Source organism: Drosophila teissieri, chromosome 3R (genome assembly GCF_016746235.2).
Source record: "Drosophila teissieri strain GT53w chromosome 3R, Prin_Dtei_1.1, whole genome shotgun sequence".
NCBI lineage: Eukaryota > Metazoa > Arthropoda > Insecta > Diptera > Drosophilidae > Drosophila > Drosophila teissieri.
The window spans coordinates 24,574,476-24,601,401 of NC_053032.1; the positions used below are offsets into that span (position 1 = coordinate 24,574,476).

Sequence of the window (26,926 nt, forward strand, 5' to 3'; positions counted from 1 at the left end):
TTCTTGATTAAAATTCCAAAAACCATGTGACTCCTTAATCCGCGTGCCTAACGTATTTTCCAAGGTGCATAAAAGCAATTGTCACGTGAGTGATAAGGATGTTTTAAATAACAGAGATTTTGTGCTTAATCTCTCCAAGTCTCTATTGCTACTATGGTTTAAAAGCATTCTTACCTGCAAAGATTGGCTTATCAGGCGTTTTGCATTCTGTTGATTGGGAAATGACTAATGTCTTTGCTGGTGGTTGTAGTGTTTGACGGTGCTTATCTCTTTTTAATTCGCATATAAAAGGGGTTCCGAGAAACCATTAAGAAGAGTTGTGCCATCATGGTGAGCATAGTCGGAGTACTTTTCCTTTGCGGACTTGCAGTCATCGAGGCAGGACGACCGAATGACGAAGATGTCCTGTCAGATATCCAGCGCGTCAGGCAACTCAAAACCATTGCCCTTGATTTTGTTGGTCAAGTAAAGAATTTTGATGTGGAGGAGCTAAGCACTCTGAACTCCCGAGCTCCAAGTCTGGACGATATGATATGTCTAAACGATTTAGCTGCGCTAATGACTGGACTATCAAATGGCCAATACTGGGCACTCAAAAGTAAGTTAACTTCGAACCGAAACCGAGTACTGTTCTAACGGCTTTACTACTTGCATTGCGTCAGTGTTCGACGCCTGGGGTTCGAAGCCATCTGGTCTCCTCACGGGAAACATGTACGACCTGGGAAATTTCGACGAGTGCCTCAACATCAAGCAGGAAGTCAGCCTGGGCAGGACTATCCAGGGAAAGTACTGTTTTCTTTCAGTGTCTCCAGCCCAGGCGCTGGGAGTCCAGAGCTCGATCATTGGGCGTTTTAACACTGCCACTTGCCTACCGGCTTCCTGCTCGGCTACTCAGATGAACACGTTCGTGGGTTCGCTGATGAAGCAACTGCTTAACGTCACTATTCCCAGCTCGGCCATGAGAATCAGCGAATCCAGTTGCCAGACTAGTGAAAGTGAACCCTGGGACGGACTCACCATTTTTATGATGTAAGTGGTGCGCAGACTTTCCAATCAGTTTTCGGCTAATGCTGCTGATTACAGAGTGATCTTATCGGTGATGGGCTCCTTGGTGGCTTTGTTTACTTTGTGGGACTACTGTCTGGTCGAGAATCAGGGTGAGTTAACAAAATCTTATCGATCCGAATGGATTCTCACATCGATTAGTACACTTTTCAGAACAACTCCCCACCATTGTAAAGGTATTTTCGGCTAGGGCCCACTCACGAGCTCTATTTCGCATTGTAGAAGTCAATTCTAATCCAAATGTGATCGACTGCCTTCATGGAATTCGATGCATGTCGCTCATGTGGGCTGTCTTCTGTCATCAATATGTTATGGCATTTGTTGCGGCAAATATCAATCTGTTCCAAGTTATATGGGTAAGAAATTATAAATTTTGTATACTTTAATGTATAATACATTTGCATCCTTATGTAGTGGGAAGAGACACCATTCGCCAGCTTTATTCTACATGGCTTTTTCACCGTTGATACGTTTTTCGTCCTCGGCGGGCTTTTGGTGGCTCTGATATCGCTGCGATTGATGGATAGGTAAAAAGTCACTTAAGTAATATTTAAACTTACCATGATGGGATTACAACCATAGAAACGAAGGTAAACTGAACGTGCCTATGATGTACCTACATCGCTTTATCCGCATCGTTCCCCTTTTGGCGATGGCCATTGTGATGTATTTGAAACTCATGCCCATCCTAGCAAACGGACCTCTATTCACCAATGGGTACTCGGGAAAAGTGAGTTGTGAAAATGGTTGGTATTGGACTCTGCTCTTCGTGAATAACTACACCGAAGATAAGGTAGGTCCTGGTCTGTGCTAATCTTAATCATTAACTGATATCAATTCGTTGGACTTTAGTGCATTGGGCACTCCTGGTATCTGTCGGTGGACATGCAGCTGTTCATCCTATCGCCGATCCTGCTCATCGCTCTCTACAAATGGGGAAAGAAAGCAGCTGCTGGCATTTTCGTTCTAATCGTTTTACTCTCCGGCTGTCTCTTTGCCACCATAATGGTCAACAAATACTCCCTGGTGCTCAAGTATGAAATAATACTTTTATTTTGGTAAATTAATTTCTTACCATATATATTTGAGTAGGAATTTTTCAGCGGATGCACAAAAGGATATGTATTACGCTACCCATACGCATGCTACTCCTTGGTTGACAGGATTTCTCTTTGGCTACGTTCTACACTCGAACAGGGGAAAGAAGTTCCAGCTTAGCAAGGTAGCCGTGTGGTCAGGATGGATCCTCTGCCTGGCCATGATCTTCACCTCGATCTTCGCCCTCTTCCCGTACACCAAGTGGACTGGCCCGGATGTGTCCACCTTTGCGGAGGCTTCCTACTACACTCTTACTCGAGTGGGCTGGAGCATGGCCATCTGCTGGGTGATCTTCGCCTGCATGAATGGATACGGAGGACTGGCCAATAGTTTCCTCTCCTCCCCGCTTTGGCAACCGCTATCCAGGCTATCCTATTCCGTATTCATCTGGCACTTGTTCTTCCAGGAAGTCAATGCCAGAAGCATGAGAACGAATTCATATTTCTCCAACTACACCATTGTAAGTTTTACAACATTTTGGGGTAATATTTGATACCCTAATTTATGATTAAATACTTTCTAGATGCTCAACTTCTGGTCAACCTTTGGATTTGCCGTGCTGTTTGCTTATGTGATGCACTTAGTAATTGAGGCTCCTTTTGGTAGTCTCGACTACTTCCTGAGACCAAAAGAAAAAACTCCCGTTGTTATTGAACAGAAATCACAGATAGATGACAACGGAGACAGTAACCTCGAGGAGCTAAAAGTAACGACTACAACATCTTCCAACATCAATTAGTTGTAACAATGATCCTGCAATCCTAGTCCTAGTCCGAATAATTTATATCTTAAATGTAAGTAAATGAACGTATATTATTTTTTACCAAGCAACAACGCTGTTTAAATCGCTTTTCTGAAGCCAGTTAGAAGTTGGACCTGCACTTGGCTATCTTGGTATATGACATGACTTAACTTTGTCACTGATATGACAAGGAAAAACTGATGTTTGATTTATACAGTGAAATCAATGGCGGTGGACATAAAGTTATTCCTCATATCTCCTATCCGGCTGTTTGCTCTTTATAAATGACCACTCACTACGGGTAATGTTGTTAAATTCTAATCCATGTGGGCTGGCCCATGGCATTTGCTTAGGTGTTCTTCGCCGGTATGCAAGGATACGGCGGTATCCTGAAAACCTATTTCCAACTTATGGTATTCCATCTACATATGGCACAGGTTCATCCGGGAGGTAAACAAACGAATTTTTAAAATCAATACTTTATTGTTTCTGGAATCTGCAGGCTTATTCTCAATTTTCTTGCTTCTATCGTTCCTGATAACTTCACGTTCATACGGACAACGCTTAAACGGACAGACGGACATGGCCAGATCGACGCAACTATTGATCCCAGTCAAGAGTATATATACTTTATAGAGTGGAAACGCTTCCTTTAACCTTTTATATACTTTTCAACGAATCTAATATACCCTCTTACTCTACGAGTAAGGGGTATAAAATTACGCCAGCCTAACAACATATTCCTAGGTGCATAACATTAATTATGACTTGCGCGATAGATTACAGAGATTTCTTGTACTTAATCTTACCAAGTTTCTATTGGTACTTAGTTTTAAAAACATTGATAACTGTAAAGATTGGCTTATCGGTCGTTTTCCATTTAATCGATTTTGAAATGACTAATGCCGCCGATGGTTCTTGTAGACGGTGCTTATCTCTTATTAATTCGCATATAAAAGGGGTCCGAGTTCGCTGTGAAACCATTAAAACGAGTTGTGCCATCATGGTGAACATAGTCGGAGTAATTTTCCTTTGCGGACTTGCCGTCGTCAATGCAGGACGACCGAATGACGAAGATGTCCTGTCAGATATCCAGCGCGTCAGGCAACTCAAAACCTTTGCCCTTGATTTTGTTGGTCAAGTAAAGAACTTTGATGTGGAGGAGCTAAGCACTCTGGACTCCCGAGCTCCAAGTCTGGACGATATGATATGTCTAAACGATTTAGCTGCGCTAATGACTGGACTATCAAATGGCCAATACTGGGCACTCAAAAGTAAGTTAACTTCGAACCGAAACCGAGTACTGTTCTAACGGCTTTACTACTTGCATTGCGTCAGTGTTCGACGCCTGGGGTTCGAAGCCATCTGGTCTCCTCACGGGAAACATGTACGACCTGGGAAATTTCGACGAGTGCCTCAACATCAAGCAGGAAGTCAGCCTGGGCAGGACTATCCAGGGAAAGTACTGTTTTCTTTCAGTGTCTCCAGCCCAGGCGCTGGGAGTCCAGAGCTCGATCATTGGGCGTTTTAACACTGCCACTTGCCTACCGGCTTCCTGCTCGGCTACTCAGATGAACACGTTCGTGGGTTCGCTGATGAAGCAACTGCTTAACGTCACTATTCCCAGCTCGGCCATGAGTATCAGCGAATCCAGTTGCCAGACTAGTGAAAGTGAACCCTGGGACGGACTCACCATTTTTATGATGTAAGTGGTGCGCAGACTTTCCAATCAGTTTTCGGCTAATGCTGCTGATTACAGAGTGATCTTATCGGTGATGGGCTCCTTGGTGGCTTTGTTTACTTTGTGGGACTACTGTCTGGTCGAGAATCAGGGTGAGTTAACAAAATCTTATCGATCCGAATGGATTCTCACATCGATTAGTACACTTTTCAGAACAACTCCCCACCATTGTAAAGGTATTTTCGGCTAGGGCCCACTCACGAGCTCTATTTCGCATTGTAGAGGTCAATTCTAATCCAAATGTGATCGACTGCCTTCATGGAATTCGATGCATGTCGCTCATCTGGGTGGTCTACTGCCATCAATATATATTGACCCTTCTTGCTTCAAATATCAATCTCTTCCATGTTATCTCGGTAAGAAATTATAAATGTTATATAATTAAATTTATATGTTATAAGTGAATCATTGTATAGTGGGAGGAGACACCATATGCCAGTTTTATTCTGCATGGCTTTTACGCTGTTGACTCGTTCTTCGTCCTCGGCGGGCTATTGGTGGCTCTGATTCCGTTGCGGTTGATGGATAGGTAAGACGACTCTTAAGTAACTTTTAAACGTTCCACGATGACAGTGATATTGGATTACCTCCGTAGAACGAAAGGTAAACTGAACGTGCCTATGATGTACCTACATCGCTTTATCCGCATCGTTCCCCTTTTGGCGATGGCCATTGTGATGTATTTGAAACTCATGCCCCTCCTGGCAAACGGACCTCGTTTTGATGGTGGGTACTCTGGAACGGCGGATTGTGAAAATGGTTGGTACTGGACTCTGCTCTTCGTGAATAACTATACCAACACAACGGTAGGTCGTAGTCTGTGCTAATCTTAATCATTAACTGATATCAATTCGTTGGACTTTAGTGCATTGGGCACTCCTGGTATCTGTCGGTGGACATGCAGCTGTTCATCCTATCGCCGATCCTGCTCATCGCTCTCTACAAGTGGGGAAAGAAAGCAGCTGCTGGTATTTTTGTGCTGATCGTTTTACTTTCGGGCTGTCTCTTTGCCACCATAATGGTCAACAAATACTCCCTGGTGTTGAAGTATGAATAACTACTTTTATTTCGTAAATTTTGTTTTTATACCACTTATATTTGTCTAGGAATATATCGATAGATGCAAATAAGGATATGTACTTTGCTACCCATACGCATGCTACACCTTGGTTGACAGGATTTCTCTTCGGCTACATTCTACACTTGAACAGGGGAAAGAAGTTCCAGCTTAGCAAGGTAGCCGTGTGGTCAGGATGGATCCTCTGCCTGGCCATGATCTTCACCTCGATCTTCGCCCTCTTCCCGTACACCAAGTGGACTGGCCCTGATGTGTCCACCTTTGCTGAGGCTTCTTACTACACTCTTACTCGAGTGGGCTGGAGCATGGCCATCTGCTGGGTGATCTTCGCCTGCATGAATGGATACGGAGGACTGGCCAATAGTTTTCTCTCCTCCCCGCTTTGGCAACCGCTATCCAGACTATCTTTTTCGGTCTACATGTGGCACATGTTCTTCCAAGAAATCAATATCAGAAGCATGAGGACGAACTCATATTTTTCCAACTACACCATTGTAAGTATTTAAACATTTTGAGGTAACCTTTCATATCTTAAACTGTGATCATAATCTCTCTAGATGCTTAACTTCTGGTCCACCTTTGGATTTGCGGTGCTGTTTGCTTATGTGATGTACTTAGTAATTGAGGCTCCATTCGGTGGTCTCGACTACTTCCTGAGACCAAGACAAAAAACTCCCGCTCTTGTCAAACAGAAGTCACAGATAGATGAGGACGTACACAAAAACCTCGATGAGATCAAGGTGACGACTTCGACACCTGCCGAAAATTAGTTGTAACAACGATTCTCCTTCTCGTCTCCTAATAGAACTAGTAATTTATATAATATCTTAAATTTAAGTAAATGAATATACTATTTTTTACCAAGCAACACGGTTGTTTGATTCGCTTTCTTAAAGCCGGTTAGTGGCTGGCCCTGCTCCTGGCTGAGTAAGACATTTATCTACGACTCCTCCGCTTCCGACTGATGGGGCAAGACCCACATCAGTGCCCCTCCCACGCCACATCTCTGGTTGCATGTGGCGTGTAAGTTTAAGCCTGAAAACAAATGGAGAACTTCTTGACTCGCGTCGACTTCGCTTAGCCCGATGCCATAAACAACGAACGACTGGCGTTGCAACTCCAATTGCAATTGCAACTGCAACTGCAACTGCGATGAGGGTCTGGCCTGGGCCGACAAAGCGATCTGGCTCCGGATCCGAATTCGAATTCCCACTGCGCATATTTTATGGCAGTTACGCGGCTGGCGGGCAACTTAATTAGTGCCTGCTGGTGCGCTTCGACTCCGGGTTCAACTCCGGATTCGACTCCGCGTTTCGACTCCCATTTCCATTTCCACTTGCAGAGCCACTTCGATTGCGGCAGGGACAGCTGCATTGCACCTGACATTTAACATTATTACGCGGCGCCTCCGTCGAATACCGAATGAGAATGTGAATGTGAATGAGAATGAGAACGCGAATGCGAGTGCGAGTGAGTTGGCGGCCATTACAGGCAGCGCCTTAAAGTGGCATTTCGGCGGTGCTCGCGTTTAAGCGGTGTTAAGCTTAATGTGCACCACATTGACACCACCGCCGGCACATGGAGGCGCACGTGGAATATGGAACTTGCTGCATGGAGCACGGAGTCTTAACTCCCTACTTTCGGTGACAGTGTTGGCAATTACAGAGCTCCCAAAATAGCCAGCTCTATAGGTCAAGTATGTGTATTTTTAAAATAATAATAACGCAACCTAATAAGTAGTAAGCTAAAAAAGGTTATTTATAAGTAGGATTTATTTTTAAAGAGCCCTATCAAGTTGGCAACACTGTGGCCCGTCGGCTCAGTTGCATTAACGTTTTGTGACTGCGCCAAGGGTTGCGTGTTCGATTGCAGTTGCTTGCATTTAATGGGTTAGGGCACACTTCTGTGGGAGGGCCAGGCCACTTACGATTCATTGAATTGCCCCCCTTCCCCCCTTCGGCATCACGACTCCAGTGGGGCACAATTGAAAATCGATCCGCCTTCGTGTGTCGCTGATGTTTTCGGTGCTGTTTGCGTTGCTGTTTTCGTTTTCGGTGCATCCCTCTTAATGGACAGCCGCTCTCGTTTGACCCACAGGGAGGAGGGCCGGTCGTAAGTCTCAGAAATAAGCTGTTGTAATATGGTACGAGAAGGACTCTCCCCGAAGGGGAGTGGCTTTTGACAGGACTTCCAATTAGCAGGAGTCAACTGCTCATGTAAACATTTTCCGATTTAACTTTCGGAATTCTGCCGCTTTGCCAGAGCAAAGAACAAAGTACAAAGAACTTTTGTGCACATTTGTGTTTATTATTGTATAAATCAAAAGATAAAGTTGCACACAGAGTTCCTGTTCCGCTCTCTCCCTCCCCCTCTCTCCACTGCTCCTTTGGTAAGCCCGGGATTCGGTTGGTTAGGTTGTCCTGGCCGGACGGAGGGGTATCCTCCAGTTGCTCCATGTGCACTCCGTGTTCTGTTTGCATGCAGAGGCGCAGTACGTAAACTAAACGGAGTGCACACATACACTTGCATGTGGGAGGGGGATGGAAAGGGGGAGGGGGGTGGAGTCGTGCATGTTTGTGGCATTATAAAATATATCTGGGCACCAACAACAATGGTGGCTCTTGTGGGGCTCTGCCCAATTTCAAACTTGGTAATGGCAAAATGGCGATCTGGCTACCTCTGCTACTGCTGCTGGCTGCCCCGTTGCTGTTGTTGTATGTGCTGTTGTTGTTGTTGCCACATTTAAATGCCAAACTTCACCGGACATGCTTCATAGCTCTAATTATACATGCGCCTTCCTTGGAACGCCTTCCGTTATTCGGGCGAAGGAAAAAATACAATATAGCCAAGGAGGACAACAATGGAGCGCGCAGAGCCAGGACTCTCCTTATTGTTATTGTTGTTATTTGTATTGTTGTTGCCATTGTTGTTGTTGAGACTGCATTGTTGTTTTGCTTGGTTGGCCCCTTGCCAACAGGCAACGCGTCGTATGCGCAACGTGGCCTGCTATTTTTCTAACCACAGCTAAACACACACAGCTAAGCTCAAGATAATAGCAGTGGTTGGATCTGAAACAAATGTTTGCGGTGCAGAATTATTAAAAGTGATGGGAGAACACAAAAGTGAGTTTTTAAGTGAGTTATACTAAGCTCATTATCACATACATAATAATAATTATTATTTCTTTTCATTACTATTATTTCGCACATGACTGCCAACAGTTGGGGTGTATCGATGTGAGTGTATTGGTGTGGGAGGGAGACAGCGACTTTGGCTGGAGTCAAAACCCCTAGAGAAGTTTGCATGTCTGTTTAGTAATTCAGAGAAAAGCGGGAAGCGAAGGCCCGTCACTCTTTTGATTTGATTAGTACCCACACAGCCACACACAAACACAATAAATTTATGTAAATTCTGGCAGCATAAAATATGGCATTAAAGTCTAATGTGCAACTCCAGGCACGCAAAACCAAATCGTGGAAGAAAAAAATGAAGACATTATGTTCGAGCCAAGATTGTAGGCTGGCTAATAAGCCGCTGACCCCCGATGACCAAGGCAGTACAATTGTAGGGCTAAAAACTTTCATTAACACAGACGCATTAGCATATTTGCTCTGCGCCTCTTTTATAAATCACTTCATTGACATTTTTTACGAGGCGTCAAATCGGCGGTCGGGGAGTTTGGCTGGCGAACTTTTCGAGAACAAAACATGTCCAAAGTCTGAAGAAAATGTCTGAGCCTGCGGGCGTCGTTTGCGTATTGTTTGGGTATCGGGACACCCGACTCGACCCATGGCCCAAGTTCCATAGCCCTTGGCCAAGATTGACGCGCCGCTTACGTGCCACGGAGCCATTTGTCTTGGAGCCGCACTTTGCGTGTCTTAATTAGCGCCCCACCACCTTCCACCGGAGGTCTTCATCTCATCCTCCTTCTCCCGCAGTGGCAGTAACAGTAAGAGTAACCGAAGAAACTTTGCAGACGCCAAGTCGAGCCTGGAATTTATGTATTCCAGATAAGAGTCCACTGATAAGCCTATAGATTCCAGGGCCTTGGCCTGTCTTTGCCCTGAGTTACTATGGAAGACGGGACATGCTAATGAACTCGGCTAGGGAATGGGCTCCCAGTGGGTCACAAAGGAAAGTTTTATTTTTCGGGGCTGGACAAACTTAATTAGCCGTGTTTGCGGTTTTCACTTTCCAACTTACTACTATACCTGCTTTGCCATCTTTTGAGTATTTGCCTGGGTTGTTAGGAATAGAAGTGTGAAGCACTTTTAATATGTTCGCCACCAAAAGAATCCAGCTTAAAGTGCAGCACTTAGATTAAATGCAGCATTTAGTCATTAATTGCATTAAAGATAATGTCATGACTGGCGTGGAAACTTGTATAATTGGGTCACTATAAACGAAATTCCCGTTCACTGAAAAATACGGTCAAGCTTTCGGTGCCCAGAGAAAAGCCGCCTTTGTGTTGTTAATGAAACTTTAAGCCTTCAGCCGCCATTGTCCTGGCCTTCATTGGATATGCGAAGGGGTCAGTTGGACAGGTGGACAGCTGGCGGCTGATAAAGCCCCGCGAATGCTAATTAAAGCCTCGCAGTGTGCTCGAATGTTGCGCCTCTGGCTGAGCGTATGCAAATCGTGTAAATCAGAGAGTTTAGTGCCACTGGCCACTGGCCGTGTCCCGCCATAAGCTGCCATATTTAGTTAAGTAATCAGGATTTTTGTGGGAGGCAGCCAGGCTGTTGTTGGCCCGGGGGGCGTGGCTGGAAGGGGTTCAAATTGTTGACTGGGACAACAAAAGAGTTTTCTAGTTTTCTGCCCAGGGACCCATGTATTTTGTCGATGACTTTGTCCTTTTACCCACACATCCCCCAGCTGATGTTGGTGTTGCTGTTGGTGTTGGTGTTGGGGTGTGCTACTTGTAGTTGTGTGTATATTATTATGTCGACAGGACTCCCCCAGTGTCTGAGGACACACTGCCTTGTCCCGCCTTTGTGGCCGGCATGTGGTGCTCGTTAAATGCTAATTGCCGCATACTTGTAACCACTTTATGTGTATGCCTTTGTGCAGGCAACCCCTGCCCCACCCCGCCCCACCCCTTCTCAACCCCCACACAGCAGTGAAAACAAGGCAACCCCGCCCCCCAATTGGGTGTCTGTGCTAATTGAAACTGTGCACGACCCCCAGAGCCCGCCCGCTGCCGCTTTTCCAGCGAAAACTATTACCACATTTCGCGGCCATCAATCAAAGGCTTAATATCCGCGAGCCTCGTGCTCGGCTCTCTTGTCAGTGGAATAAGCATGTCAGAGCCAGCGAGACGGCGGCACAAAGTGCATCATTCGACCGCTAATTTGGGCCGTAAATACGAGACCCACTGCAGTTTCCAGCTGACCTGCTGCAGTTGGCCTTTTCGAAACTCTGGTATTCATAACGTAACGAGTCAGTTTCGCATGCAAATGTCACCAGTTGTGCCCATCTAAACGGCTTGCCATGTGGATGGGATGGATAGGTTGGTTCCATACTGCCATATGTGACCTGTGCGAAGACGAACCCACTCGAATCCGGTGGCCGGCCGTTCGAGAGCTGAACCTCATTAGAAGTGGCCCACTCCTGCTCCTGCTGCTCCGCCTCCTCTGGAACTACTGAACGTGGCAGCTCTCATTTTAGCATTTATCGTCCAGTTTTTCAGTGACTAGGCCAACTGGCCATCGGGCCAACGCACCAACGCAGCAACGGGCCAACGGGCTCTCTTAATTACCGAACATCGGGCAAATGCGTTTTTCTATTGGAAGCTGGCTGAGCTGGCGTGAGTTCATCAGCCTGCGCCTCAATTTGCATAATTTCCAGCCCGGAAGCTCAAGTGCGGCGCTGATTGTGGGGGCTCATGACTTTCATATGCTTCATATGGGTTCGGGGATGCAGCGGCATCCATTTACCCAATTTGTTGGCCAGAATTTATTTGTATAGTCCATGTCAAGGATGCTGCTGCTGCTGCTGATGCTGATGCTGATGTGATGCCATGGCTCGCGGCCATCGTGGGTGGGCATGAAACACTCGAAATGACATTACGGGCTCGTGTTCGATGGTTGGAGGCTTCGAGGCTGGCAAAAGGAATCAATATTATGCAAATAGCCAAAGTGGTCAGCCGGGCCACAGGACCACCCACTGTTCTTCCAGCCATTTCGCTTCTGCATTTCAATCGACGAGAAAATGACGGCAATGGCATATTATTTTGCATTTCATTTCATTTCATTCGTTGTGCAATAAAGTGCATTTTGATTTGCCTTTAACAGGCATCGGGAGTGGCATAATAAATTATGCATGGCAATGCATGAACACTGTGTTAACCTTTTTATTCCAGCCAGCCATCCAAGCCATCCAACTTGATTTCGCAAATCAATGCGAAAAACTGTGCATATATTTTTTTAAATTTCCCGTCCAGCGGCCAGTGGTCATAAATCGCCATCTGCCACGTGCCCACTGATCACCTTCTTTCAGCGCCGCCTTTTTGATTAAGTGTCTGCGGCAGGAGCCCACCTGGCTGTCCTGCCACGCCCACTTCCTTGGCGGCAAGTTGGCGCTGTCAGAAAGTTCGCTGCACTCATTAATCAGGCGCCGTGTGGCAACTAATTTAATGCAACTTAAATCAAAAGCAATTGTTGTTTTAGCCAGCTGCAATTTAGTCAGCCACTTCCGCACGCACCTCCTTCACAAGAGGTTGCTGAACTGGCTGTTTGAGTGGTTGGGTGGTTGGGTGGTGCAGTGGTTCAGGGGTTCTGATAGTCAGGGGTTCTGAGGTTCAGGGGTCGGGCGACTCTGTTTGCCCCGCCAATTGACGCGTCATAACTTGCAACACCATCGCTGTGAGGCTTTGACCGCGCCCAGTTGAGTGCAAACTAAATTTATCAGCTTCGCAATCGCTGGCCATAAATTTTTACCTCCGCCCCTCCGACAACTCACCGCCCTGTACCAACTGACCACGCCCACTGCTGCCACAAGCCCGAACATATGATGGCTACTAAGTTGTTGTACTTGGGTAAGTGGCAAGTTGCAACACTTTAAAACGCGAAGAGAATGTGACTTCAGTTGACTTCAAATACAGTTCTATACATATATCCCAAAGCATTTCCAATAAATGTAATTTTCTTTAAATTAGTTTTAAACAAACAAATATTCCGTAGAATAAACCTGAAGTTATAAATGGCATTTTCTCTCGGTGTAGCAATTCAAACGCAGACATTTAAATGGCGCCGCTTATGCAATGCAAGGCACACATAAATCTTGACCAAACTGGCCAAGTGCAGAAGCAGATTAGATTGACCCCGTGGGTGGTGATGGGTGGTAGCTGGTAGTGGGTGGTGGTGTGCGGTTTGTTGGCCAGGTGGGCAGGATTTGGTTGGGAAGAGGCATACGCAAGGTAAACAGGATCGCCTGAATTGCCGCGGGCCACGCATGAATACCATTCTGACCCGAACCATTTGCGTGTGACCGCCCCTCGGTTAGCCCTCAACTCCGCCCCCCAAAAAACAGAAAAACCAAACAAAAGTGTGCCGACCTATTCGCGCTTCTCCACTGTTTTTATTTGGGCACTAGCTTTGTGAAAGTTTTTTGCGTGCATTTCTATTTATGTGCCGCGCATAAAGTTTAGTGCGCCGTCAAAATGTTGGCCACGAAGACCAAGAAGGGCAGAAGGGCACAAGCCGGGTACAATGGCACATAAAAGCGAACCGAGTTGTGTTAGCCGGCAGCGCCTAAAAGGCTGCACGCAATTTTTCCATTCGCCGCCACTCCGTGCGTGTGTATTTGTAGCAGTGAGTACGTGTGTGTGGTTGGGTGTCTGTGTATGTGTCTGTGTGCGCGCTGCGGTTTGTTTGCATACAAAATTTGTACGTGTTATTTTAACTTTGCCGCTTTTATGTTCTATATATACATATATATGTATATATATAATTTTTTGTATCTTCTTTGTTGGCCCTGCAGAGGCAGCCACGATTTTAACACCTCTGCAAAAGTGGGGAGGTGGCAAATGGGAGTGGAGCAACTTTGGTCCTTCAGGTGTTAATGGTTGCTGTACGGTCCGTGTGCGTGTAGCAGATAACATTTCCGTATCCGGTTGCGTATCTGTGCGAGAATCTGCCGGTGGCGCGGAAAATAAGAAGACAACTCCGTGTTTGCTTTCACATTTATATTTGTTTAAACACTCTTTGGGGTGGGGGGGAAAAAGGGGTCTTGTCGTATTCATTTACTGTATACATATACATATCATCATATATAGTAGTTATATCTTTCGGGAGTCTTTATCCTTTAGGTATCGCTACACACAGGGTGGCGGAATATTTTCCAGGGGGGGAGGGGGACAGTTCTGCTACAACTTAAACACCTAACTTATAGTTCCAGTTTAGCAAAGGTTCTTAACAATACGGATATGACACATATCCAGGTTCTCTTTTATACAGTTCATACAACTAGGATGTGCGGCAACTCAAAGCTTCTCAGCCTCGGGGCCATCGGTAATGGATCCATCAACAATATAATTTAATTTCAAGTTCCCTTCTCCCTTACGGACTTAATTTACAAAACTAAATACAATTGGAAATACTTTCAGAGTCAGGAAGCAAATACTTGCTAGAATCGTAACTAAAAGAGGGGAAAAGAGCACTTTTCCAGCATACTTTTCCCCATTTGTTTTTTGTTTTTGGTTTTTTCTGTTTGCTTTTTGCTTTTTGTTTTTTGCAATTATGTAGTTTTAGCATCTGTTATGGGAAAGTTTCCAGCTACCATCCATTCGAAATTGATGCCACTCAGACATTATTTGACAAAAGTCCAAAGTTTGCCCTAGACTTTGTCGTTCCATTCAAGTATTTACACAGAAATTACGCACAACGAACCCTCAGCTGGGCTTGATTCGGGAACGAAGGGCGGGGATATGTCATATATATATATATGGGATTCGAATTTAGTTACTTAACAATTTTACTAATTGAATTCTGTGCGCCTCTCTGCGCATGAGTTTCCTTTTTTGCGCTCCGAAGGGGATCTGTTTTTAATACTATTTAACTCGTTTCCACTCGCGTTGCTTAATGATTTTTACATGCTATAACACATTTACCCAATTTGTCTGTTTTTCCTTTCCCTCCTCGTCGCCTCTCGTCGCTTTTCATCGCTCCTTGTCGCTTAAGAACTAAGGATATTACACTTAAAGTATACAAAATCACCATTTATGCTCTGCAATTGCAATTGAATTGAATTGAATTGAATTGAAATGAATGCTTGTTAATTGAATCGAGTCGAAGGGGTTGCCATGTGGCGTCTTGGCGTTGTGGCTTAGGTCAGCTCCGCGCCGAGTAGCCACTGCCCGGTTCTGGCCAGGATGATGGCGATGGTAAGCGTGCGCAGGAAACTGCTCTCCGAGTGCCCAGCCGCACCTTTGACTGTGGCAAAGAAATGGAAGCAAATGACAACGAATCGAATTAGTAAGGAGTGTAGGAGGAGGAGGAGTGGGAGTGGGCAATGGCTTCGTGCCAGGTCACTCACCCAGCAGCATGGCCTCGCGGTTGTCGATGATGCCCGGTCGCCGCTGCAGGACGCTCTCCTTGCCGCCCTTCCACAGCACCGGCGATATGCTGGCCAGGCACTTGACGCGCATGTCGCCCTCGTGGAAGTGGCGCGGCTCCAGCGGCAGCTGCAGGCCCAGTGTCGAGGTGATTAGCCCGTGTTTGTGCACGATGTCGTTGTATTTGTGCAGGTAGTGCTCGTCGAGGATCTGGAATAAGTCGGATGTGGGGCTTAAATGCTGCACTGAGGAAAAGGATTTCTTTGGAAAAATCATTCCACTAGTAGATTTAATTAAATTCCTTTTGAATTCAATTTGAGCTGCTATTTCGTCTGGTTTTGTCTAAGTCTTAAGTTTTTAATCCTTTGATAGTCGGCTCAAATATAAGAGCCAAAACTCAGAGAATCAGACTAGAATGATGTGCTAGTTAAATGCCGTTTAATAATTGATTTCTGAGGAATATGATAGCTGTCTTAAATCAATTACCAAAATAGCAAGCGTCATATTTCTGACACATGCTCATTGAGATAATGACAATTAGAAAATGACAGGGCTTTCAGCAATGTGAAGTGGATTGCTTAATTTAACAAGGCAAATATTATAAAAACTGATGAGGATTTAGTCCAAATGGAAGGCCTAGGAAAAGTTACCAGCCAGCATTTTGCTTTTCTGCAGTTAATTCCAATTTGCTCGCCGTGTACGAGCGGAATTAAAAGTCTGCATCGGGAGTTTCCTGCCGTCAAGTACTAGGGGTTGACACACGCGGCGTATGAGCAACGAAACGGAAACGGAAACGGGAGCGGGAAAAGGGAAAAGGGAAACGGGACCCGCAATGGGCGTGTCTGGAACATGTCTGGCAAATGCTTGAGGGGACGCTTTTGTGTTCCAAGCCGGCGATTCGGAGTTGGAGTAACAGCCTCCGTCTCCGTCTATGCCGGCGTCTCCGAGTGCGACTTCCAAGTCCAATGAAGGTTACAATTACAAGAGCTTGATAATTCCTCCCTTTCAGTGTTTGCCTCTGTCAGCAGAGTGCACTGCCTTCACGAGGGGCGGAAGTGGTAGTAGTGGGGGGTTGTCGAACAAATGGATAGGGGGCTGCACTTAAACTTGGCTCGCAAAGAAATAAAATCATTTGCCATAAATAAGAAAAATGTGCAGACCTGATAAAAAATGTGAAACGCTCAAATAAATAACTTGAACTTTTCCCTGCTGCTACTTTTTTCGATTTGCTTCGAAATTGGGTTCTGCGTGGGTAATCGGAATGGGAATTCGAATTCGGTCTGTCCTCGGGGTTTGGGGTTTTGGGGTTTTCGGGGCAGGGGGGAATTGGTTAGCACTTTGCCAGCGAAATTGTTGCCATTTGTTAGGCGATTGCTTGCCTTCGGCCGAATGCTTCGCCATTGTGCCTCGCTTTAAACTTTAAGGGCATAAATTAAAACTGCAAAGTCCGATTTCGCTTTCGATTTCGATGCCGGTTCCCTGCTGACACAACAAACATGCTAGTAATGCCGTCAGCTGTCCACAGGACGGCTGCCACGCAAAACAGAGGGAAATTTTGGGAGGACTGTTCATAAAACAGGGGGCACTTTGAATGCCCGGCGCGTTCCGGAAACTTTCACCCAAGATGCCGCCAAAATTTATTTCCACGCATTTTGCGGCCTGGCCAAGGCAGTTATATTAGAAGTTTTTCGTGGCGTTGCGAGAATATCTTGCCCCAGCTCAGGATGGACACTTTTATTGAAATTGCAGGAATGCCTTGCAGGGCAGCGCGTATACGACATGTTGTCGTGTGGACGGCCAGACGAATGCTATCAAATGAGCCCTCCTCAATTTCATTGTTCTCCAGGCTGCCCCCTATCCCCATCCCTATCCCTATCCCTATATATGTACGTTTGACGGATGCTCGGGTAGCGGACATGATAGGGTGGTCTTCATTATTCAGGAACGGGTGACGAGAGAGGGATGATGACTCCAGCTGCCATTGTTGGAGGGCAAATAAACCGGGAATCGTGCCTAATCGCACTTATTGATTTTTCTCGTATTTATACAAAGCGAACGAGAGGCACGAACCCAACGGATTCGAGGATTTTTGTGGATGGTGGATGGGGGAAGTCAGCATGGTACAATGAACTAACTCGTACCTTAACGCCTCGATTCACACAATTTGAGTGCCATGTAGTCAGCGTCGACGATAAAATGCAGTGCGCCACCCACTCGCCGCCGCCGCCTCTCGATTTTTGTGTTCCGGCCACGGCAGACATGTAACGAGCTTTCGGCCAGATGGATGGCCCAGTACCCAGTACCAACCAGTTTTGGAGCCCCAACACCCCTCCCACTCACCCAATATATACGGGTATATATGTATACACCTGACGTAACCTACCCTAAGCTGCCGACATCGGGCCATAAAACATGCCAAAGCCAAAAGGGAAGAAAGACCGAAAAATGTATTCGAAGCCTGCCCGTCTACATGAGTTTTGTTCATGGAATTATTTCAACAACCTGCCCAGCTGAGTCCACTTTGCTCCCGAGCTCCTGTTCTCCTCCTCGCTGTCTGCCGCGTTGTTAGAGGCTTAAATATTTACTGTATGCATAATTTCTACATTTTTCCCTGCTCTTGATTAGCACGGCACCGTTTAGGTGCGGACCCCCAAAAAAAAGGGGTAAATGTTGTAACTTTTTATTTGACTAAGAGCGGCAGAGCTAAGGGAAACATATATATATATAAATGAAGGGAGCGCGCTAACAAACTCACCGGCTGCTCATTGACAAACCACTGCAAATGCGAGGCCGGATGCGATTTGCCCGACGTGCAATTTAAATACAAGTACTCGCCGATCTGGTACTGATACTGCTGTCCTCTGATGTGCGGTCCATCGCGCGGCAGAACTGAAATGAATATGGGGAAATATGGGTGGAGGATACATCAATTATGGATACAAGATTTGCATAAATAAAATGGGGGATTAATGCGCGATATTATCCCTTCTGATTTTATCTGGCGTGGCTTTGAACCGCGTCCATTTGCTGGCCATTTCCCATATTCACATGGCCAAAAGTCCAACCCCCAAGCCAGTTGCCAATAAATATTTGCTGCGGCTTTCGCCCCTTGGTCGAGTAATTTATTAACAATTTTTTGTGTTGCTTTGCTCGGCAAATATTTACCCAGCACACACACTCTGGTGGAGGGGGCCTTTCCCCCTTTTGCACAGACGATTTCAATGGGATATACAAATAAATATTTTTTCGCTGCTCAAATAGAACATAAAGCACACAGATAAACCAACAGCAACACAACTCCAATTGCAAAGTGGGCTGTGGAGTTTTCTGGGTTTTCTGGGTGTTCGGGGACTACACAAAATATGTTGTAAGCGGCCAGACTGCGGAAATATCCATTAAAATGGCATTTTAACTTATAAATCGCTGGCGTGGCCGCCCCGCAATCCCCTCTCCTCGCCTTTGCCAGTCTACCGTTTTTATATATTCCTTTTGCCGCTGGCCATTTGGTTTAAGTAAATAAAAATAGTAAAAAAGAAGGGGAAAAAGGGGAAAAAGGGGGGCAGAGCGGAAAGGAGCAAAGTTTAGCGCGTGTGTAAAGCGTTAAAAAATGCAGGGACCCGGCTTGGATTACAAAAATATGCTGTTATGAAACTAAAGCTTATGAATGACTTTTTAAAAGCATTTCCGCCCGCGCGGCGCGATAAAGAAAGCCAACACAAACAACGGCGGCAGTCGCATTAGTCGCCCAAAAGCAAAAGCCGGCAGAAGCTGCAAAAATAAACTCGATCCGAATCAGAATATATATACTATATATGTGTGTACATGTAGTGGGTGAATGAGTGGGTGTGCCTGTGGCGCAAAGTGGACCGCAGAAATGGTAAACAGAGCCACCAAAAAGGCTTTTAAATATTCAATTTAAAAGAGCTAAAGCTTTTACCAAAAATAATAAAATATTAGAGCACATCGAATGAAGGTCACAGTAGGGATAATTTTATACGATTCAGCTCCTAATGCATTTCGTTCACAGTATGAGCGACTGGTTTTAATTCGAGTTTCATTCACTGGCATATTAAAATCCTATTTGTCTTACGTATTTCAACTAGTAATTTCAATAAAATCCCGTATCAATTGCCACTCAGGCATTGAGTTCTCTGAGTTCTTAGCCGCTTATTGAAATTCCTTGCAGCTTGAATCAAAAATCTGTGTACAAAAACCATGAATACTATTCACATTGGATTTGGGTATGTATCGAAATGCTGCCGAACAAATAAGCAAACAAGATCCGGCTCTTTGATGCCAATAACGACGCAGGTCCTGATTTAAAACCCACTCCCGCCACCCACCGCATTTGTCCTGTATTTGCGCTCTCAATATTTGCCTGTAATTGATGTGAAATTTTTCGAGCAAACATTTGCTCGGTTGTGTGGCTGCTGCTTGCGGGGTGCAACAAATATAATAAAATCGAGGCAGGCAAATGCGGAACGTGACTTTGAATAGATTGGCATTCCAATGGCATTTGGATAGGGCGTACTTACACACAATGTCCATCCGCCCCTCGCCCTGCACCGACGAGAAGTTGGGCGCCTCGGCGGACACCTCGCAACGGTACAATCCCGTCGAGTTGAGCGTCAGGCCGCGCAGCAGCACGCGACTCGCGTCCGAAAGCTCCTCCTGCAAGGACATTAGCATAGGTCAATGTCAGCAATGCCACAAATTGTAAGTTCTACAGATGCTTGATTTTAGTAAAAAATATGATTTAGGAAATGCAATTTATATTTGTTCTAATATTCCTTCTGAATACTTGGGCTGTACTCACAATGACTCGCACGCCGTCCACGCGGTAGCTGGTCTTCGGCGGCCGGGCCTTTGGCACGTAGCGGTAGAACTCCTCGTTGTCCTTGTACCACTTGATGGCGTACAGGGCCTCGCCCTCCTCGGCCTGCTCCTCCTCGTCCTCCTCCTCCTCCTCCTCCTCGCGATCGTGGCTGTCGTCGAAGCTGTCCGCCCGATCGAAGTCGGGCATATAGGCCGCCGGAGCGCCGTTATTGTTGTTCCCATTGCTCACGGACACGGAGCCGCTGTGCGTACTGGCGCCCACATGGGCGGCGCCCAGATATCCGGAGGCTGCACTGCCCCGGTAAACACTGTGTCCGTACGGCGACTTCTCCGGCGGAGCCGGCAACTGCTGGTGGCCCTGTTGACTCTGGTACTGGCGCATGGCGATGGGCTCACGCTGCCGGGGCCGCTGGCCATGTTGCCGCTGGTTCTGTCGCATCCTGGAGCGGTACGAGGAGCGCTCGTCGTCCAGCGCATCGCCATCCGGATAGTGGAACTCGCCGGCGTGCGTCTGGTGGCCGTGGGCATGGTCCGAGTGGCTCTGCAGACCCGTGACCGTGTGGTGCGTCCGGTTCAGCTCGTACTGGCACTCCAGAAAAGCGGACTCCCCTCGCAGCTTGTAGGCGGGAATGGAGACCTTTATCATGCGCAGGCCAACGGCAAAACCTGAGGGAAGAACAATGCAAATATATATCTCAATTAATAATAAAGTTTTGGGAGCTTAATATGCAAATAAAATGAAATTTGTCATGTTCTTAGCTCAAAAGCTGCGTTCTCAGTGCCAGCAAAACTTACTCAATAACGGTGTCACCAATCAGGCGAAAATATTCACCAGAAATATCAAAATAATATTCTTTGTCGCCCAAGACGAGAACGACAAATATTGAAATCAGCGAGACTGGGAAATCAATAAACTGGCAAGTCGCCCGGGGATGTCGAGCGCATATTTGCATAAGAAAAGGGCGCAGGATGCGGGATACAGCAAGAAGCAAGGATACTCGGCGGCAGTGGAAGGGCAGAAGGACAGAGTTCAGAGGAGCCGCCGGGCAATCGCCAAGGATTACGCTAGTCGCAACAAGGCCAGAGGAAAATTAAAATATTTTCCGCATTGTCCGGGGCCGTCGAGATGAGTCAACTTCTTGTTGCTGATGACGACGCACAAATTTAGCGCCAAGTATTTGCATAATTGATTTGTCCCGTGGACTAGACCACTAGAGCACTAGTCCAGATCCACTGGCGCGGCTGCCAGCACAAACAATTATTGTTTTAATTAAAAAGGACCCACGGTTTTGATCGCCAATTGCTTATTTATGAGTAGCGACTCTGAAATATGCAGGCGAACGGAGGCGGATAAATTGTGGCAGGTGGAATGGCCATTGTTCTGGGCGCAAGGCTATCTGTTATCCCGTGTCGGTCGGCTCGTAAATATTAATAAATGAGTGCGTAATCGGGCTTAATCCTTTGTGAAATTACAGCACCGCCGAGTCAGGGCCGCAATTTATTTGAAGGCTGGCCGTGTGGCGGCCGAAGGACATCGAGGATATGGGCCGATTGTACGCTTCCTGGCTGTCATCCACCCCCAGAATTACAGAATATTACAGAATAAATGCCCTGTTTAGCGGTTTATTTTGGCCGAGCTGCTCAGCCAGCGTTAAATTAGAATCGCAGTCGTCATAAATATTTGAATATCTGGCCATTAGGAGCAGGAGCAGGAGCAGCAGGACTCTGCGTCGGCTAATTGGCCATTGGCACTGCCATTGGCAGCTGGCAGCTGGCAAAACTTTGGCAGCCGCTTAAAGACGTCAGCAATTGAATGGGATTAAACAGATTGACAGTCTCTGATCTGGGACTTGGCGAACAAAACTTTTCCATTGCAGCTGCACAACTTTCACAGCCTTTCAGGATTTCACAGGCTCCCAGGCTCCAAGGCTCCCAATCCCCCGGCAGACCGATTGAAATTGGCAGGAGTGAAGCGTGTGGTGGTTGGTTGTGGATACTCGATGCTCGTCGAGTGAGTGCAGTAAACAATTTTGATTTGCCCAACTCACATTTAATTACGAGCTGAATACGATTGCTTTTGATTTGGCCTCGAGAATGCTAGAAATTTGCATTTTCCAGTGTTACCTCGCACTAATTACATTTGGCCATTAATTAGCGCTGGTATTTCGAGTAGCGGGCGAGCACGTGGGTGAGCACGTTGTTTAATTGGCCAATTTTTATGACAGCGACTTTGATGGACGAGTTGAGGTGCGTCCGCCCCCGTGCCACGCCCACCTGCTGATGTCAGTGGGGAAATGGGCTTAATCAAATTAGGCCGCTTGCCGAAAAAACAAAGGCCGCAAGCCGACTGCTGCAACATGTACATATATATGTACATATATGTATGTATACAAGAAACATGGCAGAACAAAGCGGCCTGTGAAAAGCGGTAAGCACATGTCATTTGGGCAATGCTACGGCTTGTCTAAATGTTAATTAAAAAACAGCAAAGTCCCAGTCAAAAAACGCTGGCTGGATCGGTCGGAGAGGAGAGGAGCGAACAATGGGCGAAAGTTGCATGGGAGCTGATTAAAATTGCCTGCAGGGCGGGCGCCATTCAAAGAAATCTCTCCCTTCTCGCCTGCAAGTCAACTCTGCATTGATAGCAGCCAAGTCGAGTCGAGCGACAAAAGCATGCATATATGCATATACATTCGGATGCGAAATTAAATTACAAGTTGATGTGCTCCGAATGGAATTCCGTTTCAATGAGTTTTGTGGAAAAACACACATATGTACATCTCGTAAATATGCCACAAGCACAGCATCTCAGCATTGTCTAAGTGCAACGCTGTGTGTCTTTCCTCATGAATGGGGTACCAACGCAATTGTGCTAAGCATTAAGAAAGGATTTTCAGGCCTTTTCACACGAAAATAAAGGCTCTTTATGAAAAATCTGTAATATGTACACAAAGGGTATGTCTGTTTGTCGTACAAATAATATTGGCTATAAAGATGTTTACCTTGCTTAAAAGTTATTTCCTAACGTTCTAATTATATGTTGGACTTTGGAATGGTTTCCAAGGCAATTTGATGTTGCCAATTTTTAAAATGGATATTTCGCAGGCAATTTACACTTCACAGCCACTGTGACCCGGGGCGAGGACAACAAAGAGCAAAAGTTGCAACTGTCTGCCTATCAGCTCGCCTGTCTCAGCCTCCCAGCTCGACTTGACTATCTGGTGCTCCTCGCGAAGCGCCGAACTTGGCGAAATAAAGTTCCATATTTAAATTAGTATGTAAAGTATCCGCAAAGCAACGCGGCGCACTTGATGTAAATTGAATATGCATAAGCCGGTGTCGTGGCAGAAGGCGGGAGTATCATTCAGTATGCATGATAATTTCGTTCATTAACGCATATTTAAACAGGGCTAGCTCCCTCCCCTTCCTCCCCTTCCTCCACAGCACTCACTTGTCCCCTTGGGTTGCCCCGCAGCTCACCTGCAGGTTAAATAAGTCCTCCCCCGTTCTGGTCCTCTGAACTTTTCTGGTGTTTAGCATAATTCGATAAAATTGGCAAACAGAACGAGCAGTGGAGAGGGGAGAGTGGAGGGAGAAAGGACTGGAAAGTAGAAAGACAAACAAAGGAGGAGCTAAAATCTCCGGAAAGAGGAAGGTGGAAGGGTGGTGGCCCAAGGTAAACTGACCCACTGTGCGTTGCCAAATAGCGCATAATGAAGGCCGCCATTAGGAGATAAAGCTGGCAACAAAAATCGGTTGTACCAGCTTAGTTGCTATCAATGATGGGCGGATGGGAATCGGGGAAGGAGCAGGCGGAGGAGGAGGAAAGGAGTGGGATCGGTTGAACGGCCCTTAACTTTATACCACTAATGAGTTTGCGCCTTGGCAGCAATTATGCGCCCGCCCGTGGAGGCTGGCAAACTTTGCTATCTGTTAAATCATTTCGCTGGCGAATGCTGGCCCGAACCTGAGAACCAGCCCAAAAGTTGCCGAAAAGTGTCAAAAAACTGGAAGACACAACAAGGACGGCAGTGCGGCTGCCATTGATAGTGGGCTGCCAGCCAAGTTGGAATGGCGGCTCATTAAGGGCGTACTTCTTATTGGCGGCGTCTAGACTTCATTAAAAAACTCTGACGTTCGCTTTTGGCTCGCACATTTTTCGCTCTGCCGCTTGCCGCTTGCCGCGGTTTGATGAATATTTATTGTGGCATTGACAGCTTAAACTCCGCTTAATGTTGTTCATTAAATGCGTTTAAAAAACAATTATTGCGGCCACGAATTGCGGCGTGCGGTGGGTGTTGAGTGTTGGCCTTGTGCTAAATACGCAAACAATTATATTAAAAAAATAAAACATTAAGGGGGCGCAATGCAACGCGAGGGCGGAAAAAAAGAACCTAGACGAAATTGTAATGAAAAAGCCTTTGGGATAGTTTTAGTTTTCAGTTTAGTTTGCGCAGTAACCGAGCAACAACAAAGGCTATCCTTGCAACGCGCGCAACAAGAACAATGCGGCGCAAAAAAGTATGCAACAGTTTTTGAAAGGCCTGCAGAGAGAGAGAGGGAGAGAGAGTGACAGAGAGAGGGGGGGAAAGAGAAAGCGGATAAAAGTACTCATACGCCCCGTTGCCACTGCGCGATTGCGTGTGCACTTTTTTTGTTTCGCCGTTGTTGTTTGCAGGCACCACGAGCGACAACGGCCAACAAAAAACAGAAACAGCATGCAAATCTGTTCAAGCGCTTCTGATGTATTCAAGTTGACACAAATCTGGCGCAAATCCTTGCACACACACACATACACACACACACACACATTCTCGCAGGCAAAATGGCCACTCCAGCCAAAGCGACACTGACAAGGCGAACTAGCACCAACACACACACATGAAATGGTGAGACTGGCAACAAAACATTTATGAATAAAATAGAAACAACACGAGCAGCAGCGACAGCAACTGACGAGCGAGAAACGAGCAAATTAAAATCAAAATAACCGCAGGTGATGAGCCAACAGAGCCAACGGAGCGACTGAGGAGAGAAGCGGTGGAAAAGGAAAGTCGGGCAAGAGAAAGGGAAAGGGAAAAGGGGGGAAACGGGAAATGGGAAATGGAAAAGGGGCGAGCGAGGGAAAAACAGTTGCTGAGCTGGCGTGTAATTGAAAAGAGAAATAACAATGGCGCCAAGGCAAAGGCGCAGGCAATGGCGCAACATGTAAACGGTCGTTGTCCCACACGGCGTATGCGCAATATTTGATCACACGGCCAGGGACTCATTTGTGGCCACTTTGAGTTGAGGGAAATGCAAGAAAAATATGTATAACGATTGCCAGGAAGCTGGCGGAGGACGTGTGCCTCACGTTCCACAAACAATTTGCCAAAGTTTTCCCTTATTATTTCCCTTATGCCACTGATCGAATCGAATTGCGAGCGTCTGCAGTTTGCCCTTCGGAAATCGATTGCCGTGTTTTGCACTCTAGGTGCGATTACATATTTGCAAAATGAAATGGAATTTATGAGGAACACCCGCTGCTTCGCCTCCCTTCGTGCGTCATTGGCGTTTAATACGTGTGAGTGATTTCCCCGGGGGGTTAACATGCAGTTGGCAGCCGGAAAACCAGGAAAGCAGCGTCGGAAAAGTGCAGAGCCCAAGAACTGCGTCTGTCAAGTCACGTTCACGCGACTGCACCTGACAGATGCACATGCGAGTGGGTATGGAAATGGAGCCAACTTCGACCCCAGCGAAAATTGACAGCTCACACGCTGGGCTGGCTGGTTGGCTGGGTGCTGAAACCTGGGAAATTGAGGCCCGGGAAATTCTATTAAAAAAATTATCATGTTTATTTAAAATAAAGCGAGAATTGCCGCTCCAAGTGGCGGCCTTATGTCTGTGGCTACGATGGCTGCTGTGGGTGAAGTGGGTGAAGTGGGTGATGTGGGTGGCCTGACCCACTCATTTGTATGCGCTCCGCATGCGGCACACAAGAAAAATAACTGAAATAAGTGAAACGAGCGGGTCGTCAGCGGGGATTCGGCTGGTTTGGTTGGAGTGAACATATATATATATAGGGATTAGTGGGCGGTTATGCCCTTTTTTTTCGGGCTGCCAGCACGCACACAGAGTTACATATGTGCGTTTGGGTGTTAAAACGCCACAAGTGACTTTGTCGAGCAGTTACAATTTGCTTTTTATTGACTGGCAAGGTGTCGACACGCGCAGGCATTGAACTGGAAATGCTGGGGAAAATCACCCATCCACTCAACCAGAGAGACTGAAAGCAAGCCACCCACCAAATGGCATTGAACACTTTTGCACTCACCTTGCAGCAAACAGCAAATGAACACAATGATTCGTGTATCGTTTGTGTATTTCATGTTTATCGCATAATATGTAATCCTTGGCGAAACAATAACGTTGCCTGTGGTATGATGATGATTTTCCCGAGAATGGAAATCCCCGCTGCCGGAAAACTTTTCTCTGGATTTCTTCTTATTCTTCTCTACCGCTCTGTTTCGTTCTTGGCGGTTTCTTGTGCTGATTTAAGCGCTTTTTCCCCGGCGCGTTTTCCCATTTATTGTTGCTTGATGGGGACTTAGCTCGGTTTGTGTGTTCTCTGCGTATTACTTTCAGAAACTTTTCGCATAAACTTCCAGCCTGTTGCCATTAATAGTTGGCTCGATCCGTTCGCCAGGGACAAGTGCTGCGGCAGTCTCATGTGTTCCGGCTGCAGGCAGCTCATTAAACTCGGTTTTGTCTCACTTGTGCAGCCTGCAAAAAAGATCACAATAAATGGGATTTAATAAAGTTTGATGGCCATGC

The 26,926-nt window shown here is 46.3% G+C and overlaps 3 protein-coding genes across 3 annotated transcripts; 2 read left to right on the plus strand and 1 right to left on the minus strand.

Annotated features, from left to right (window-relative positions):
* Window positions 1-327: 327 nt before the first annotated feature.
* LOC122619977 (nose resistant to fluoxetine protein 6-like) lies at window positions 328-2,916 on the plus strand. The gene is made up of 9 exons (XM_043797220.1): window positions 328-598; window positions 663-1,029; window positions 1,084-1,157; window positions 1,219-1,421; window positions 1,480-1,592; window positions 1,648-1,858; window positions 1,918-2,099; window positions 2,158-2,623; window positions 2,687-2,916. Exons 1-9 carry the CDS (start codon window positions 328-330, stop codon window positions 2,900-2,902), a joined length of 2,103 nt encoding a protein of 700 aa, XP_043653155.1. The 3' UTR covers window positions 2,903-2,916.
* Window positions 2,917-3,908: 992 nt separating this feature from the next.
* Window positions 3,909-6,526, plus strand: LOC122619978 (nose resistant to fluoxetine protein 6-like). The gene is made up of 9 exons (XM_043797221.1): window positions 3,909-4,179; window positions 4,244-4,610; window positions 4,665-4,738; window positions 4,800-5,002; window positions 5,063-5,175; window positions 5,242-5,452; window positions 5,512-5,693; window positions 5,753-6,218; window positions 6,282-6,526. The coding sequence occupies exons 1-9, from the start codon at window positions 3,909-3,911 to the stop codon at window positions 6,492-6,494; spliced, it is 2,100 nt and encodes a 699-aa protein (XP_043653156.1). The 3' UTR covers window positions 6,495-6,526.
* A 7,435-nt stretch (window positions 6,527-13,961) lies between these two features.
* LOC122620899 lies at window positions 13,962-26,836 on the minus strand. The gene is made up of 6 exons (XM_043798574.1): window positions 26,427-26,836; window positions 20,094-20,779; window positions 19,813-19,948; window positions 18,033-18,166; window positions 15,259-15,487; window positions 13,962-15,155 (listed from the first exon to the last, which is right to left on the minus strand). The coding sequence occupies exons 1-6, from the start codon at window positions 26,479-26,481 to the stop codon at window positions 15,049-15,051; spliced, it is 1,347 nt and encodes a 448-aa protein (XP_043654509.1). The 5' UTR covers window positions 26,482-26,836; the 3' UTR covers window positions 13,962-15,048.
* Between the last annotated feature and the right edge of the window lie 90 nt (window positions 26,837-26,926).